Source organism: Mauremys reevesii, linkage group 3 (assembly GCF_016161935.1).
Source record: "Mauremys reevesii isolate NIE-2019 linkage group 3, ASM1616193v1, whole genome shotgun sequence".
NCBI classification, from domain to species: domain Eukaryota; kingdom Metazoa; phylum Chordata; order Testudines; family Geoemydidae; genus Mauremys; species Mauremys reevesii.
The window spans coordinates 178,972,218-178,991,098 of NC_052625.1; the positions used below are offsets into that span (position 1 = coordinate 178,972,218).

General features: G+C 43.4%; 1 protein-coding gene across 5 annotated transcripts; it reads left to right on the top strand.

Annotated features, from left to right (window-relative positions):
* The first annotated feature begins 267 nt into the window (after positions 1 to 267).
* Positions 268 to 14,028, top strand: KLF11 (Kruppel like factor 11). 5 transcript variants are annotated; one of them, XR_005596696.1, is made up of 5 exons: positions 268 to 421; positions 3,217 to 3,477; positions 5,724 to 6,351; positions 6,498 to 6,720; positions 9,245 to 9,381. XR_005596696.1 is itself a non-coding variant. In XM_039531945.1 (4 exons), the coding sequence occupies exons 1-4, from the start codon at positions 389 to 391 to the stop codon at positions 9,538 to 9,540; spliced, it is 1,587 nt and encodes a 528-aa protein (XP_039387879.1). In that variant the 5' UTR covers positions 268 to 388; the 3' UTR covers positions 9,541 to 14,028. The 5 variants fall into 5 exon arrangements, 4 of the variants coding, with proteins under 4 accessions (XP_039387879.1, XP_039387881.1, XP_039387882.1 ...); XM_039531945.1 differs by having other exon boundaries at positions 5,724 to 6,720; positions 9,245 to 14,028; XM_039531947.1 differs by lacking the exon at positions 6,498 to 6,720 and having other exon boundaries at positions 9,245 to 14,028.
* The last annotated feature ends 4,853 nt before the right edge of the window (positions 14,029 to 18,881 follow it).

Below are 18,881 nucleotides of genomic sequence, written 5' to 3' on the forward strand. Positions count from 1 at the left end.
CCCCCGCGCGCAGGCATCCCTGGCTGGCCGCCGCTGAGTGACAAGCAGCCCCGCCCCCCTTTCCCCGTGCCGACCTTTCCCCTAGTTTCCAGCGGGTGGCTCAGACTGAGCCGCCGCCGCGAACATGCCCACGCTGAGTCCTTCCTGCTATCAGGCAGGCTGCACGCCCCGATCACGCCGGCCGAGGCCGCCTATTGGTCCGACGCGGGCCAGGCCGGGCTGCGATTGGTGGGGAGCTGCCCGCTGCTTCCTCCCCCGTTCGCCTGCTGCACGGAGTATCTGGCGTGTTTCCCCCCGCCCGCGCCGGGGCTGCTGCGCGGCCGGGGGAGGTGGAGGCGGCGCTGGCTGCTGCCTTTGTCACATCGCTGCTGCCTGCAGGAGCCTCGCCATGCCCGGCTCGGAGAGGGGAGCCGCCCCCGCTGTGAGTACCCCCGGCCGGCGCTGCTTTGTGGGGTGGGGGACACTGAGGGGCCGGCTGCCCAGCCGCTCTCCCCCGTGGCTTGCCCGCGCCCAGACGCCAGGGTGATGGGCGCGTCGCGCCCGCCCGCCCGAGATGCGGGGCTCCCCCCTCGGGGTGCTGGAGGCAGCAAGTCGGGCACCTGCTGCCAGGGGCGCCAGGCCCGCTTGCGAGAGCTTGGCCCCGGGGCGGGCGGCGAGTGCCCTGGGGTGGGGGCGTCTGTGGCCCGCGCTGCTGGCCCTGGGGGGGACACGGGAGCGAGTGTGCGCGTGGGTTTGCCTGTGAGCCCGGACTCCCCTTCCCAGCGCCCTGGCCGGGCGGGGGTCGCCCCGCCGCCGTGGGGCAGGGGGCGAGGCTAATTCACGGCGCGGTACATGCACCGGGGGGGGGGGTCGCTGCAGCTGCCCGGCCCAGGGCGGGGCGGGCCTGGCAGCTTGGTTGCTGGCCCAACCGCGGGTGGTGCCGAGCTGCGCCGTGCACCCCGAGCACCCTCTTGGGCACCCGCCCAGCCCGAGCTCCGCTGCAGCTCGGCGCTCGCTAGCCGGAGCCCGCGCGCTGTTCGCAGGGCTATTTTGATGCATCACGTTGCCCTGGAGTTATATTGGGAGTGGGCGGTGGCTGCGGGCCCCGCGGGGTGGGGAGAAACCCCGCCATCCCCTCCCCTCTGGGGGTGGGGCTTTCCCTCCTCCCAGCCCGCTGGGCTCGGCCCCGGGGCTCTGTCCCGCTGGGGAGGCGGCAGCAGCCGCGCTTCGCCTGTTGAGCGAGCGAACGAGACTGGGGAGGGTCGCCCCACCCGAAAATAAACATTCAGGGCCTGGCCCCGGGGATCTCCGGGCCCGTGGCGCTGCTGCTGCTCCGGCAGACGCCCGCTGTTTGCAGGCGCCGACTTCCTGTGCAGTGACTGCGCGCCGCGCGCGGGGTGATTTCAGGACAAGCTGCCGGGCTCCTCTCGGCGCCGGCTGGGCGTTTCACCCAGACTATTTTGCGAACACAGCCCTTCTAAAGGAAATCACCCGCGTGGAGCGTAACCCCTTTTTGGTGTTGATGGAGGGCTTGGGAAAGCTATTTCTTGGACAGAGTGCGGAGACTTGGAAGTTGCTGTCACCAGCTCCTGTGTCTTCATATGTTCGCCCGGTGTCCAGCACAGTGGTCCTGATTAGTGGTTTTTACTGTTCGTATTGTAATCAAAGAATTTATATAAAGTGATTACATGATTTTTCAAGACCTGTGGGAATTTTCCTAACATTTTCAGAGCAGTTAGTCTATTTAAGGACTCTTTAAATTGGATTTTTTTGAACCCCGAGGCTTCCTTTAAATCTGGGATGATTTGTCAGGTGGATGAATACTCTATGGATTTGATAAATACCTGGTTTTCAGATCCATTGTGCTTAATGTATCTGCCACGCACATGTAATAAATATTATGTACACAGTTGTATATCTGCATGGCACAATGGACCTAGTGAAGTCAATGGCAAAGTCTCATTGACCTTCAGTGGGGGCATAATTTCACCCAACACCGTCTAATCTGTTTTAGGGTTTTTTAGCAGGATTTATCACTGCAGTATCTAAGCATTGTCCCTACCAGTTTATAATCTAAAGAAGGGCCTGATTCTGCTTTCCTCGCACACTCAGAATTCGAATTGATTTTGTTGAGAGTTTTGGGTGTGCAAGAAGTGGAGGAGTGGACCCTTTTGTTATCACTCATTTTATGTGGCGGAAAGTGAATATGAGTGTTAGAGCAACAACATGTGGCTGCTGGGGTCATTACAGCACACACTGAACATTTGCAAAACTTGTGTACATTTTCACTGAAGGAAAGATGAGGATTTTTAGCCCCTGAAAAGTGCAATAATGCGGTATTTGCTTATGTAAACAAATTGATGTTTGGGCTCCTCTCCCATCCTCAAATGCCCTAATAATAGTATCTACCTCTTACATAGTGCTTTATCATAGAGCATCATATGCACATCCAGTTGTCATAGTGCCCTCCTATGTATGCATCTGTCTGCCTCAATTTCCTCCACCTGTAATATGGGGATAAATGACTTGCCAAATTTATACACTGAGGGCACGGCTACATTAGAGAGTTTACAATGGCGCAGGCAGGTATAGCCGCTCTAAGCCAACAGGAAAGAGCTCTGCCCTTGGCTTAACTACTCTAGCCCTCCTGCAAGCTGCAGAAGCCACATCGGTGGGTGTAACTTACATCGCTAAGGTTGGTGATTCATTCACACCCCTGAGCAACATAAGGTATGCCTACATAAGCTGTAGTGTAGACGTAGCCTGTGTAGGCAGCAGACCTGTGTTTGGAACTTGGGAACCCTTGACTCTCTACCCTTATCTCACTCTTCTAAACGATGCTTAGTAAAACCCTCGTGTCAAGCCAGAAAATGGCCCTCACTAAACAAAGCAGGGTGTGGAGTCACTGTGTGCATGCGCGCATAACATGTTTACTCAGAACAACAATAATCCAAGAAAGTTAGTCTGGAAATTTGAGCTACGTGTGTCAATTCCGTTCCAGTGAGTCATTCTTCTGCAGGGCTAGTTGGGGTGGGAGTGGGGAGATAAGATGTACTCTGGTAGGAGGGGGAGGGGAAAGGTTTGCATATTGAATAACTGAATTGTTGTTTTTTTTAAATCTTGCAGTGGGCATATGATGAGTTTTAAGTGACCTTCATAATAAACAAACAATATGTGGGTGGTGGTAATTTTTGTTTTCTGACATGTTCTAACAGCTAATGATCCGATTGCCTTTAGGTTGACATTGTGGACATATATGAATCTATACGTGAAAGACAGCGTCATGACAGTGAAAGGTCTACGTGTAGCACCTTAGAGCAGAATGACATAGAAGCAGTCCAGGCACTTGTTTGTATGAGTTCCTGGGGTCAAAGATCACAGAAAGGTGACCTATTAAAGATAAGGCCACTTACGCCCATCTCAGATTCAGGTGACTTCACAATGCATGCAGAAGCTGCCTCTGAATTACCAAAGGATTATCACTTTTTGTCTACACTGGTAAGAAAAAAACTAATTAAAAATGAATATGCATGACGACAGATCAATTTATATTATTACTATTATATCCCCATTATATTGAATAATTTTGTTGTATTTGGGGAGAGAGCAGTATCTTTGTTTTTTAAATGCTGATTATTGTCAAAAGTAATGTTTACCTCCTAACTTGTCTGTATATGTAATTACTATTTTCATGTAAAGTATACATTTCTCAGTTTGGATAATTCCGTCATCTCGTCAGTAATAGATGTGATGACACAAACAAAATGTTTTGATCTCCTGTTTAAATCCAAGTAGAAAAACTTTGATCAAGAGTTCATTTTAACTGATGTCCAGGGGAAGCTTATTTGGATAGTTCATTGTAGGTTTCTCGTTAGTACTCTGAGTTAGAGGACTGCATGTGACTCTTACTCTGGGGGAATTTTGCGCTAAAAATATAAAAATTCTGCACGCACTATTTTAAAATTCTGCAAAATTCTGCCAGTTTTATTTGTCAAAAATAACATTACATAATCATTCCAGTTTCAATTACTTTGGTAATTTATTTCAAAATACCCATCAGCAAGTATGTCTATAACAATACAGACACACACAAAAAATTACCCCAGCAGTAGAGAGTTACAGAAACCCCTATGACAACCCAGATCCTGTTTCTCTGCCCCCTCTTCCTGCCCAACTGGGGGGCCAGACACCCACCACCCCTCCTTCCCAGAACCCAGCTGCACCCGCCCCCAGCCAATACACTCAAATCCCCTAGCGCCCAGAGACCAGCTGCGAGGTCTCCCCTTGTCCAGATACCTGCCCCTCCCCCCCCCCGACCTAAGCTGAGGGCTTTCCCCAGCCCAGACAGCCACCCCCTACCCATCAGACCCCAGGGATCCAGAGGGAGAAACAGCCTGATGCTCAGTCCCAGGTTTGTGTGGCTTTTCCGCTGCCTCCTTCCCTTAGGGCATGCTGGGAAATACAGCTGCCAGGAACCCTGTAGTTCCCTCCTCCCTTCCCTTGGCAGTGTTTTCTATGTGCGAGGTGGACTCTGCCGGGTCCAGTGGCCCCTAGTGGCGGCCAGCAACACTGCAGCCCATTTCGGGGGGGGGGGGGGAAGGAAATTCTGTGTGCACAACATTAATTTCTGCAAAATTCTGCATTGTGCAATGTCGCAGAATTCTCCCAGGAGTAGACTCTGTATTGATTTACCTGCAAATATAATACAAAAAAGAATCCTTGGAATACAGGAGAAATGTTATTAGACACTATGATAAAGCATAAAAGCAAGTTGAAATTAAATTTGCCACTTCATAATGATACTTCCATGGCCTGTGCGTTTGTACATGCAGCTGATTATTTCTCCAAAGTTCTGGTCCACTTCAGATGACAGTTGATTCTCAGGTGCCTGGGAATGGATCACTTGATGATTTTCTGTTCGTTCCCTCTGGGGCACCTGGCATTGGCCACAGTCAAAAGACAGGATACTGGGGTGATGGACCTTTGGTCTGACCCAGTATAGCTGTTCTTGTGTTTCTTATGTAGGTATTGTTGTAGTTGATATTCAAGAAAAGCTAATTTGTTTTAATCTTTCAGAATGTTAAGGAATTTGTTTTACCCAATAGACTTTTAATATGCAAATGAACTAGGAAGAAGGAGGAAGATTGAGAGGGGTGATGACTGGCTGATAGACTTCTTAGGTCACATTCTCATCTCCCAACAGTGGCTAGTCTCTTCTGGAGCAGTGAAGGGAAGAGGCATAAATTCTCAGAAGCAGTGTAGGGAAGAGAGAGAAGAAGAGAGGGGAGAGCATTTCCAAACACATCTATTCCAAGATGAGCTACCAGCTGACAGAATAATAATTAATAAAAGATTTAGGTCTCTGCAAACCTGCCATTAAGCAGGTATAATGTCACTATGACTTGCCATCCTATTTTCTAAGAACAGCGCACAGTGAACAGCATTTAAATAGACACAGCCATTATCTGAGGAGTGAAAATGGGCGTTGGAGCCTAAAGAGCTGACACATGCAGTATTGCGGCTGTGTCACTGTTTACTTGATACTAGCAGGCTTTTGAACTTTCCAGAAGAGCCACTCTATAAGAAGGTAATGTTTTAGTCATAGCTTCCTAAACTATGGCTCTTTAGACTCTTCATTACACTCTAGATCTTCATCACGTGTTCTTTATTTTTAAAGTAAGGTTGATAATCACTGTGAAAACACCTGACTGTTATGTCTGTATATTTTTGTTTTATTTTTCTAGTGTATGACCCCACCCCACAGCCCTGATTTTGTTGAGCCATCGACTACAATGCTCCTTTCTTCACAAGTCACTTATTCCAAACCAAGGACAGTCATGGCAAATACATCTGTTTGCGTAGTCACCTCTACAAACTGTGCATCTGCCATAGCCAAACCATCTGTCCTAAACATGGAGAGACAGTCCAGTTGGAAGTCAGTAATATCTGAGCCACCTGCCCCTCAGCCTTGCAGGGCCATGGCAACCAGTGTGATACGTCATACGGGCGATAGTTCTGCTTACACCCACATTCCTGCTGTGCAAGTTAAAACAAAGGTAACTTCAGGCAATTGCAGCACTTCCACAGACTGGTGTGAAGCACAAGACCGAAGACATTCCAGAGTCTCAGAGGACATGGATACTGCTGATGGTTTAATTAGTGATACTTCACCAGTACATCAGCCTTATTTGCACAACTCCAGTTGCAACACTACCAATAAAGGGCAACAGCCAATACGGCCTGTTTCACCGTGGACTTGTTTACCAAAGAACTGTGACAACTACCCACAGAAAAAAGCCACCCAGCTGCTGCCTACCCCTGTTTCAACCCCCCAAGTCATATGCCAAATGATACCTTTCAACAGGCAAAGAGGTATGATTTCTGCCTTTATAAAACCCCCTACACAGACAGTCGCAACTACTGTCCAACCTATTTTACCCCAAACAGCCCCTGTTTCTCAGCCTGTTCTCATGGGATCTTCTGTGCCTCAGGGGACTGTTATGTTGGTTCTTCCACAGACTGCTGTTGCACAGACACCACAGTGCCAACAAACTGTAATGACTGTTGGAAACACCAAGTTATTGCCTCTTGCTCCTGCACCAGTTTTTATTGCTTCTGGTCAAAGCTGTGCACCTCAAATGGACTTCTCAAGAAGGAGAAATTACGTTTGCAACTTCCCAGGCTGTAGGAAAACTTACTTCAAAAGTTCCCACCTCAAAGCCCATCTTCGTACTCACACTGGTGCGTATGGAGGGCAGGTCCTTTGTTACAAGAATATTCACTTGTATTGTTGGATGTTGTTCTGCATTTTGGTTCTGAGAGGGGTAAGTGGGTGGCATAGAAACCTTCCTATATATTGTGGGAGAGTAGAGGATATTCTTCAAGGACAGATGAAAAAGGGGAAATTTTTTTCTGTAACTTAAACCCCAGATTAACTCCATTGACATCAATAAAATTTCACATAGTGTAAATTAAAGCAAAACTTGGTCCAAAATGTGTGTTTTAAACTTGAGTTGTGCTATATTTAATATGATCTGAAGGAATTACATAAACCAGTTTTCTTGGGGAGGGGGTGTTGTGACACATCATCCTACAGGTAGTTTTTGTGTCTGTCTTTTTATGGTTCATCAGGCTATACATAACAGAATCCACTCTGTACACCTGTGAACAGTAGATGTATTTTTCCCCAGTTTTTTAGCATTCTGACTTCACTAAAGGAATGAGCACCAGGTCCTGCGCTGTAATGAATTCCACGGTGGTGGATAATAGAACTAACTATTGGTTAAATAAAACTGATCGGCTTTAGTTTGTGACCGCTATGTGCATAGAATTGTTAAACTGAAATGAAAATTAAACAGAACAAATACCTGTGGACTGTCTTTAACCAGATTTTGAGGAGCAGTGAGGGCAGAAATATATTTTTACCAAGTATATTTTAATAATTCCCCTCTCCCTTCTGAAATCCTGGTCTGCTGCAAGTCATGCATTCTGGGTACTCATTAAAAGGATGCCAAAGTGCTATATTTGTTTATTTTGGAGGGAGGGGGCAGGGGAGATTATTTTAAGATGTACTACTTCCCTGGTTCTCTCCTCAGCCTGGTCTAACTCTATGGACATTCAGCACATAATCTGGTTTTAATTTCCATTTAATCTGACAATTTATTTTATTAAAATTCCTCATTGGAAGAATAACTTTTTGAAAAAGACACTTTAAGGGAGTAGACATTCCTCTAAACAAGAACCTAGAGCAGTGGGCCCCAAACTTTTTACCTCGCATCCTCCCCTTACCTCTGTCTGTGCCCCTGGAGCTGGGGTTGGGAGCGGAGCCTCGGGTGTGGGGCTGGCAGCCAGGGCCAGGCCCAAGAGTGGAGTTGGGTGGTGCTCTCTCCCTGCGCCCCTCCCCCCCGCTCCTACGTCAGGACTGACCCTGGTCCTAGCTGTGCTCCCCTGAATGTTCCTCGGTGCCCCCCAGGGGAACATGCCCCACAGATTGGGATCTCTGACCTAGAGGTAGAATGCTGTCCTTCCTTGTTGCCCTTTAGGGTGTGTGGGCAAGTGGAAGAGTTGTTATGGCTGGTGTAGTGGGATCCTGAGTTATCCTGGTGAAGTGCAGGATGCCCCAGGGATAAGGGCAGTGTACCTTACAGAAAATCTTTCCTCTGATTCGAAAAGAAGCTGTATGAATCCGGTCTAACATCATGACTGCAGCATGTGTACAGGGGAGCTGGAGCACAGTGGCCTAACTGTGATTCTTAACTAGCAAACAGAGCCTGCAGAAGGCCAGGGGAACAATAGCTGACTTACCCTTCCCTCTGTTACTCCTGGTTTGAGAGAGAGGTAGATTATCTTGTGCAGTAGGGGAAGGACTTAGCCCTGAATATGTAAGAATTCTTTTTAGTGCTTCCTTGTGGAATGGAGCGCACGTTTTCAGATTTATCTGTAACTATATTTTGGATATTAAACGTTTATCGCTGGGTAAAAGTGGGTAGTAGATCACTTGCTATTAGACGAGCTCTAAAATTGCACAATTGTGTAAGTATTACACACATACAGTAATCAGAAACTAGCAAAAGTGAGGTTAGAGCTCTGAGCGCACACTTACATTCCTTGAGCATCCAAAATGCTCATGAAACCAATGGAAATATTAGTTTATGAAAGGAATGCAGGATCATCCCTTACATTAGTTCCGTTTCACACCACATGAGTAATAAAATGTCACTTCTTTTTGGTGGAATTGATGAACTGCCCAAATGTAATGATAAACAGCTCAGTAAATGATCCAAAATCTTAGTAATTATGGTCTTAATTGTTATTAGCAGTTGAGTTGCTGTGTTCTTTTGAAGAAATTAGCATTTTATTATGACATTGAGATCAAATCCAAGACTTTATTTCAGATTATAGTACTTTCTAATGACATGGCACAGCCTCTGACCTCTAATAGAGGGGTTCGTTTCTCAAAGTTCACGGTCAAAAGATATTGTAGCTTTATGCAATAATATTCTCCCCTAAACTCTGAATTGTTTGGTGACATTTTTTTAAAATGTTGAATCAGAAAACTAACAAAAGCAATAAATGTACTGTTGTCTAAGACCTCGATGCAGCAGCCACTTAAGCACATGCTTAATTTTATAGGACTCGTGTGCATAAAGTTAAATATGTGCTTAAGTGGCTGCAAGGCTGGAGTCTGAATTATTAGTTCTTAAAGCCATTTTCTTTTTTTATCAGTAAAAATAACTTTGTTTTGCTTTTTTCCATATCCATTCAGGAGAAAAACCTTTCAGCTGTAACTGGGAAGGCTGTGACAAAAAGTTTGCCCGCTCAGATGAACTTTCTCGACACCGAAGAACTCATACCGGAGAGAAGAAGTTTGCTTGTCCTGTGTGTGACCGTCGTTTCATGCGCAGTGATCACTTGACAAAACACGCTCGTCGTCATATGACTACAAAGAAAATACCCAGTTGGCAGACACAGGTTGACAAACTGAACAGAATTGCTACAGCAGAGAAACCTAAAAGTGCTGGTGCATTGAACATGCTCATACCTGTACCAACCTCTGCCTAAGTGGGCTAGTTGGACAAAAAATCTGCTCTCAGAACTTTCTAAAAGTCAGGAAGAGCTACAATGGTTAAAACTGAATTGACGATGTTTTCCTAATTTCTGTTCATATTTCCCTCTTTAATAGTGCGGAAAAAGGTATGTAATTATTTTATTCAGTTTAGGCTCTGTTCTGATGATATATGAGAACTCAATTGTGCGTGTGTGTTTTTTTTTTTTTTTTTTGTTCCTCTTTTTCTCAACATTTGGGCATCACTGTCACTTCAGGAAAGCAGAACTCTTTGGAAACAATTTGGGTACTAGAGTATTAAAAGCAAAACTCATTTGAGTAACAGTTGCTGTTCATATTTTGATACAAAGTAAAACAAGTGATTTTAATGTTTTATATACTAGTATTTTCTATACAAAATATATTTTATATTTGTTCAGCTAGGGCTTGGCCTGCCGTCATTGAAACTACTTGCATAAGTAAAAGTGTGCAAAATCTGACCCTTTGTTTGGAAACTGCTTTTCACTAAACCTCAAGAAACTTAATTAAAACATTTTATAAACATATACACACTTGGTTAACTCAGAATGTTTTGGAACTCTACACATTCAGACCCTGATCCAGCAATCAGTTTGCACAGTCAAACCTTCATTCAGATGAGATTACAGGAGTGGGACTTAAAAGCCTGTTGACATTTACCAAAAAAAAAAAATCTTCAGGAATAAAAGTGTGCTGCTTGAAATCCACAACAATTAATTGAATTAGGTTCCTTGAAGGAAAAAATTGCACTGAGCATGTTTCATAAACTTTGCTGTGGGAAGTCCTTGTGACTTCAGGTGGAAGCTTGAAAGACACACACTCCTGATTAGTTTTTGTTCTGAGTGAGCAACGTTTGGAGATCCAAGACTATTCAAGTGGATGCACAAGGACAGGAGCTTCTGAAGAATTTTGCCACCCTTAAGAGATTTTTACTTAAGTCCTGTTGAAGGTAATCTACTGCAATCTACTGTAAACACAAAACTGGTAGATGGTGACAAATCAGCTGTCGTGTAGTAAACTGGATCTCTGATTTGTATTTCTCTGTTTTTAAAATTAGGGATTTTTTTTATACAGTGTTTAGGTTAGACTCTTGCACACCTAGTAATGAACTATTCAAGACTTCAGTTTGTGTATCAAAAGCACACACCCAAAGTCTAATTTAAAACACAGCCACTTTGTTAAACTGATGAGCCTCTTCTATACACCACGCTATTTTGCATGCAGAACCACTCTTCTCTATTAAATGACATATTCTTCCTGTTGAATGGACTTTCTTTTCCATCAAAGTAGGTTATGACTCAGATGAATTGCAAAATTGCCAGCTGCAGGACTGCTCTGTTGTAACTTCCTTTAGTAGCATAGTATGATTAATAAAATTAAATGTGTGTAGCACAACTAGATCACTCAGCTTCTGTGTCAAGAAGAGAGCACACACATATATTAACAAGCAAAGATGTTTGCTGTAGTGCTGAGATCAGACTTGGTGTAACATCTGACATTTCATTTAGTACCCAGAATCATTGGCTATAGAACAGATTAAAAATAGCTTTTTGACTAGCATGGTACCTTCCTTAATCCAAACATTGCTGTTCTGTAGGTTGATTCCTTGTGCAACATGACTGCCTCTATTGCAAACATCTTTTAATATTAACATAAGGACTTTTCCTTAAGCTTATTTATTTATTTCATTTGAGTCTAAATTTCCTATCGTGAACAGCCTTCTCCTTAAAGTGTGGTTCTAATCAGAAAAGTAACAATATAAAAATGGCATTTTCATACTCCAGGTCATCTGCTTCTTGTGTGTGCTTTCAGTTGCATCTTCCTCTTCACTGACCAAGTATGTTTTTGCTACTCTTTGCTCTTATGAGCCTGTCACAGTCAACACAACTAACAGAGCATGAGCTGGATTCTCTTCCTTTTTGCAAAATAATGGTTTACTAAGTTTGTCCTATTACACTTTTTGAAATCCACTGAGTGTCCATATGGAACAGTATTTCAATTATTTGGGGTAAAATGATTGGACTTTCCTACTACCAGCAAAGAATACATTGGAACTGTCAGTAATATTGAGCTTTTGAGAAGATATCTAAATTTCCAGATGAATAAAACATCAGTAATTGGAAACGTGCTGCATGTTGCACTGCTTCATTAGTCTAAAAACTTTTTGTTGTGCAGTATGTTGGTCTGATTCTGCGCTCATATGGACTGGTGCAAACACGCTGAAATCAGTTTATAGTTCATGTGAAGTCAGTGAAGCGCATGTGTAATAGCAGAATATGCTCCTATATCTAGGTTTTTATGCCTCTGGTTACAGTTATTGGTAATTTTAAGATTATGCTAAATTGAAACATTGCGCTCAGTGTACTTAATTTTTGTGCATATCATTTAAAATGTCCGATCCTTGTTCATTTGACATTTATTATGACACAGCTGATCATCTGTTTTCCTGGGGGAGTTCTGCCCCATTGCGCATGCACAGAATTTATGTGCTTTGCAGAATTTTTTTTCAGCAGAAAATGCATTCTGCCAGCACGGTGCTGCAGATACTCCTTTTGCCCAGCAGGGGCCGTTGTGTCGCCAGACCAGAGAGCAGCTGCTCCTGTGCTGGAGCAGCCCCAGCTGCGGATAGGGAAGAAGGAGAGGCAGCCTTCGTCACAGCGCCCTGCCCGTGGGGCCAGGTCAGGAGGCACAGAATATGCAGGGACAGACAGCATGGGCTGCTGGGGAAAGGGTCACAGACTGGGGTTCAGAAAGGCAAGTGGAGGCACAGATTGGGGTGGGGACTGAATGGAAGTGGGGGTGCAGGGACACGTGGGGGAGCGGTGTGCAGGGACACATAGGGAAGTAGGGTGGCTGAGTGGGGGTGCAGGGCCACATGGGGACAGGGGCAGATGTGCCTGTCAGAGGGGCTAGGGGGTCAGTCAGCGTCAGCATGGTGAAGGCTCCCTAACAATCCCTCCCTGCTCAAAAAACACCCGGTGTGATATTTTGACAAATAAAATATGCAGAATTTTGCAGAAATCCCCCAGGAGTAATCTTGTGTATTGCTGTATGTATGCAAATGTTTATTTTTCAAAGGGCTACATTGTAATTCCTCTTTTTGGTAAAGTGGGTACTTGGACTGTTACTCTTGTGGTGTTTGAGTATTGACGGTTAGGATGCAAGCTTAATTCCATTGCAAAAAAGATTAGCCCTGCTCTTCATGCTCTAGGGAAGAAAAGAGCAAAAAAATCTGCCTATGGACTGTAGTGCGACTGGGTGGCTTTTTTACTTGACCCAGACATGACATATCAACTTCAAAACCTATTTTGGTAAACTATTTTTTTTTAATTTGGCAGAATATTTTGATATTTCCCAGTAGCAGAACAGTTTTGGAAACACCCTGTAAGTAATTTTGTAGATAGTCTTGTTCTTTTGCTTGTCAGAGAGATAAAAAGATGCACAGGAGAATCTGGGATAAAATTCTGCCCATAAATGTGCAAGCATAGTTGTCATTGGTCCCTGTGTCCTGTTTGCAATACCTCTACTCCTATTTACTTAGGAGTTAGGGCCACTTAGAAGTCAGCAGGAACTGTGTGTGAGCATTAGAACCATGATTATTTAGAACCTGAGCCTGCAAAGAGCTGAATAGAACTGAGCAAATAATAGATTTTTTTGGTTTGGGTGCTGAACTGAAAAGTTTTTTAGAAAAAAAAATTTGTTTTGAGGCAAACCAAGCCAATTTTTTGAAATTTTTAATCAAACCGAAAAATTTGGAAAACTTTCATTTCCAATTGACTGAAACATTTCAGGTAGAGTCAAAACAGTCTTTTCGTGTTCATATTAATTATGAGTGTTTTTGTTTTCATTTGGCAGTTTTGGGGTATTTTTCACCCTCTTTTGTAGTGATGGTCTTTTTTGTCTTTTTTTAATTGGCCAAATTTGATAATGAAATGCCATTTTGAAGCAAAATGTCAGAAAGAAATGTTTCTAAATCATTGAAATGAAATGTTTTGACTTTTTCCACACTCAAATTTCAAGTTGTTTTGGCTGAAACTGTTGGTCAGATTTTACCCAAATTTGGGAATAGTTTTTGATGCTCTGAAAAAGGCATTTTTTGGTGAAATTTCTGTTAGCTGAAAATTTTCACCCAATGCTATGGCTGAATGTATCCTGTGAGGGGTTTTGAGGGCGCTCATACCATTGGGCCCAAGAGAAGCAAAGTACTTTTGTAAATGTGCATGAATAACTAAGCTAAAATTTGAAACTTTTTTTCTTGCACAGTATGAGGGAGTAGAAACAGAAGAATAAAGTCTTATTAGTGGATTAAACATGACCAGGTAAACTGTCCTAGTGCACTTTAATGCCTGCACAATTTTGTTCAGTCTTTTTACTGTGAGCCTATAAGTATATTTCAAAATAAATTTTAAAATTTTCACTTTTGTAACTGTTTTTAACTTATTTAATAAAACTGTAATGTGGCTTTATTTTTAAATCACAAATATTTGGGATTTAGAAGTATTTAAAGTGTTTAGCTTGTTCAAGAATGTGTAAAAGTAAAACGGTATCTGGCATATATTTAGACAAATAGATGATGTGTTGGTTCATCTAGTGCATTTCTCTGCAAATACAGGATTATTTTTTCCTATTCTAGATTTTTCCAGTGCTTCATCCATTTATTAACTGTTACATAACCCTTCTCGTGCACTTGGCATAGTGGTGTGCAGTTCATAATCAGTCACTGTGTCTGTGTTTTGAAAGACCCTCCACAGCCATTTGATTGGAGCCCTTAGATTTTTATAAATAAATTCTCCTTGTGTGGGTCATGCTGGTAATCTGTAATGATACAAAAATGTACACCTCCGTAATTCCACATGAGGTCACTGCTGTAGGTGCAAATATCCAAATTTGGTCCAAAAGATTTAGATACAGGTTGCTCTTCTATTTAAACCAACAGAAGGACTTTAGTGCCATTTTCTTTAGCAGTGGAAAGAAACCAGTATCCCAAGACTGTATGGAAGTGTCAGTGGTTTCTCCTTCCCCTATGCACTTATTCTGTGATATGGATGCAACTTGAATTGGGCATATCTTCTTTAGTGGTCCGTCAGGCAAGAGTTGTCCAATATCATGGAAGAATTTTTCTATTTCTCTACTGTGCCCTTCCCACCAACCAAATTGCAGCAACACTTATTTCTAGCTGAGTCACTTTAAAAAGTCTGGTTTTGTCTTGGACTAGAGAACAATTAGTGTAGAAACAAACAATCCACAAAATAAGTTTAAAGCAAGAAAATAGAGGCCTTGTTCTTCCTTCAGCTCTTCACTGCAACATTCTACTACGATACCTGTCTGTACCCGTTGTCCTTGCCGCTGGCAGCGTACCCTGAATTCGGGAAGAGGAGCAATGCTGTGCTGTTGTGTAGGTAGATAAGACAGCAAATATCATGCCCCTATATAAAGCCATGATACACCCTCACCTTGAATACTGTGTGTTTGTTTGTTTTGAGATGGGGCAAGCAAAACAACAAAAACAAAAAACCTGGAAAAAGTGCAGAGAACGGCAACAAAAACAATTTAGGGGGATGGAACATCTTTTATCTGAGGAGAGATTAAAAAGACGGGCTGTTCATTTTAAAAAAAGGAACAGGGGAGGGGAGGTGGAATATGGTAGTCTATAAAGTGGAGGAAGTGTTATTTTCCCCTTCACATAACAAGAACCGGGGGTCACTCAATGAAGTTAATAGGCAGTTGGTTTGAAACAAACATAAGGAAGTACTTCTTCCCACAACGCACAGTCAACCTGTGGAACTTGGCAGCAGGGGCTATTGTGAAGGCCAAAAGTATAACTGGGTTCAAAAAATAATTAGATAAGTTAATGGAGGATAAGTCCATCAATGGTGATTAACCAAAATAGTCAGGGATACAGTCCCATGCTCTGGGTGTCCCTAAGCCTCTGACTGCCAGAAGCTGGGACTGGACGACAGGGGATGGATCACTTGATAAAATGGCCTGTGCTGGTCATTCCCTCTGAAGCATTTGGCACCTCCCACTGTTGGAAGACAGGATACTGGGCTAGATGGACCATTGATCTGACCCAGTATGGCCATTCTTATTTATGTGCACCACCTGACAGCAATGCCTCCCCCCCCCAGCAAAAAGCAGATTTTCCTCACAAGTCATTGGAGGAAGAAGACCATGAAGAAGGAAAGATCTCATGGAAATAGGGCTTCCTCCCAAGAACTTGGTCTCCTCCATGATTAATTCAGCCTCTTGTGTGTGTGAACTCTTCTGCTTTTCCTGATGCTTTTCTCAGTCTTCCTGTCACAGGATCCACTCATTGCCCATGGTGGTGCTTCCTGGCAGCTGAGGGGATTAGCTCTTGCCAGGTGCTGCCCCCTTTGGTGGTATGTCTACCAGTCAGCTCTTTCACTCTGACTCTTCTCTCCCAGACCCGCAGCTTCCTGTTTGTGGTTTGGCCCTCTGGCCGAGTCACTGAGATCCTTCCCTTACGGGGAAGTCAAAATCCTGGATCAGCTGTCCGGTAGGCATCTCCCGTGCCCTGCCCCACTTCCCAGGGGCTGGAAGGGGAACCCAGACGTGCCCTCTACACTGGGTTCCAGCCCAGGGACCCTATAACAAGCAGCTCAGGTCTGTATGCTCCTACCCCTTGCTGACGTTTCCCTGAGCTTCTTCCTACTTGTACTGGCAGAAAGAAAGGGAAGCCAGATAAGCGCTCTCCCCCCAGAGAGTGGCTGCAGACTACTTCCTTGCAGCCTCTTGCTGCTCACAGCTCCTGGGCTTTATACAGGCCCCTCCTGTTCCTGCCCAGCTGTGTCCATTTCCAGTTTGTGGCCTGCTCCCTGTCTCCTCCCTCAGGTGTAGTCTGGGCAATTAATTGGCCTGCCTAGCCATTTTAACCACTCCATGCCTTGTAGGGGTGGGCACCCCATCACACTCTCCTTGGGCAAATGTGCCCACCCTTTTTTCTTTCTGGATTCTCTTAATGGCAGGTTAGACCTTAAGAAGCTACCTTCCCACTCTTTCCTCAGACTTTGTAACAGCTTGCCCTAAGCCTGCTCCCACTAACAAGGGGAAAGGCTTGGGTATTTCAAAATGTTGGTGTAAAATCAAACTTCGTAATCTTAAATTTTCACATAAAATTGCTCTAGTTTAACTGAAGCCTGGTCTACAGTTAAAACCTATCGTGATTAAGAAATGGGACTGAAGTAACTATTTTAGTGGCCAAAAGAGTTATTTTGAGAAAACGGACATCTGAAATTCCTCCCTCATACATAGACAGGCTTAGAAAACTCTCTACTACTGCATTAATGGAAAAAATGACTGTCTAATAGAAATGATTGGAAAAAAATGTGAGGATGTCTGGTCATACATTGCAAACTTTTGCAGCTTAGTATATATTAGTCCCCAATACTTGCAGGTTGTTCTCATTTATCATTTTGGTCACTTTAATTGATGCCCTGCATGACCTCTATGGGTTGAGGGTTTTCTTGTATGATAGTATTTGTAAAACCTGGGAAAAAACAAAAACAGTGACCGGGGCTTCCAAGGGGGGCAGCCGAGGTCACTCAATTAGGTTAACTGCAAAGAATGGGGCAGACAATCCTCAAAGCTGGTGGATATTTTCAATACTTAGATTTACCAAGACAGCACAAAACAGCTTCTTTATTACCTCACTGGTTGACCAGAAGTTAACAACACCATTACCTTAAAGTAACCCAGCCTCAGGCCTCCACCCAGATACCCAAGTCAAGAATGATGAAGATTACTGAAAACAGTTTTCATCATATAAAGGAAAAGTTTCTACCAATCTCAAAGGATCAGACATATTACCTCCCAGGTTAATGAATATTCCAGATCTTACCCAAATACACGCTTACAGCCAATTCTTATTAACTAAACTAAAATTTATTAAAAAAGAAAAGAGAGAGTATGGTTTAAAAGATCTATATATATACAGACATGAGTTCAATTTTTGAGGTTTAGATATATAGCAGAGATGGTGAGCTTTGTTGTTGCAATGAGTTCTTTTAGAATTTAGTCCATAGGTTATAGTCCAATATCATATTCAGGGTGTTTCTAGTTTAACTGGGACCTCAATCTTGTGACTCAAATGTCCCCTGATGAAGCTTAAGCAGATCTGAGAGAAAAAGGATTGGGACCCAAGGATCTTTTATATAATTTGAAGCCTTCTTTGACAGGTTGGAGTCCCTCAGGGAACAACGGGGCCCTCATTTCCTAAGAATCATCATTAATTATTCACACAGATTAACATAAGGCAAGTGCCTATGTTTCCACCATTCACAGGTGATTTGCTATACACTTCAAAGAGATGATTACAGCAATATCCCATGTTTATAGTTCATTTACATGCTAGCATGTTCTTTTGATCTCTGAATTAACAGCATAGACAGGGGCTGTTGATTACATTGTTGACCATTACCCTATATATGTAAATACAGAGAAACACAAACATTATCCCCTCATATGTCTTTAAGGGTTGAATCTGAGTCATTCATCCTGCAGGATGTTTAACCCTTTTTGGCCATGCGTCACAATGAACCTTGAATTTTGTTAGTGATATGCTATTTCCTTTTTCATGTATTTATATGTTTTGGTTCATGTGTTTATATTTAATATAAAAACAATAAAAATAAAGTTTAAAAAAATAAAACATAGCAGCATAGCTACATGGCGTGGAGTGTGGGTGAAAAAAACATATACCTCAGGCACCATAGCTGTACCAACAAACCCCCCAGTGTAAATGCAGCTGCACCACCAGAGTGCTTTTCTGGGTATGGCACATCATTCAGGGGAGGTGGTGTTCCTATACTGACAGAACTCATCATCGTCGTCCTCCTGATTTAATTAAGCTGGTGCAAACCCCTCTCGGCCACTTACTTTGATTTAAACCAGACTTATTTCAGTTTCGTCTAAGTTGGCTAATGAATTAGTTTGAACTGGAATAAGTGACTTTTAAAGCAAAGAAGGTTTTCACTAGTTTAACTAAATAATATAAAATCATACCTTTAATTAAATCCACAACTTTCTTAATTAGACCCTTATCTAAGGGTCCAGATTTCAGACCTCAGTAACTTGGGCTCCCTGAGCTGCAACTTGAGGAGTGCCCCTCAGGGGAATATGTTCCTGAAAGTGAAAATTTACTCTCTAAACTGAACTGAGGTCTTTTTTTCCCTTTACATGAGGCCTTCCATGTTTGTTGTGTGTCAGTAATTTCTCTCTATCAAATGTGCTCAGTTTACAAGTAGAATGATACTTTTTTCTTAACCGCAAGCTCAGCCTGATTGGGCTTTTTCTATCTCAT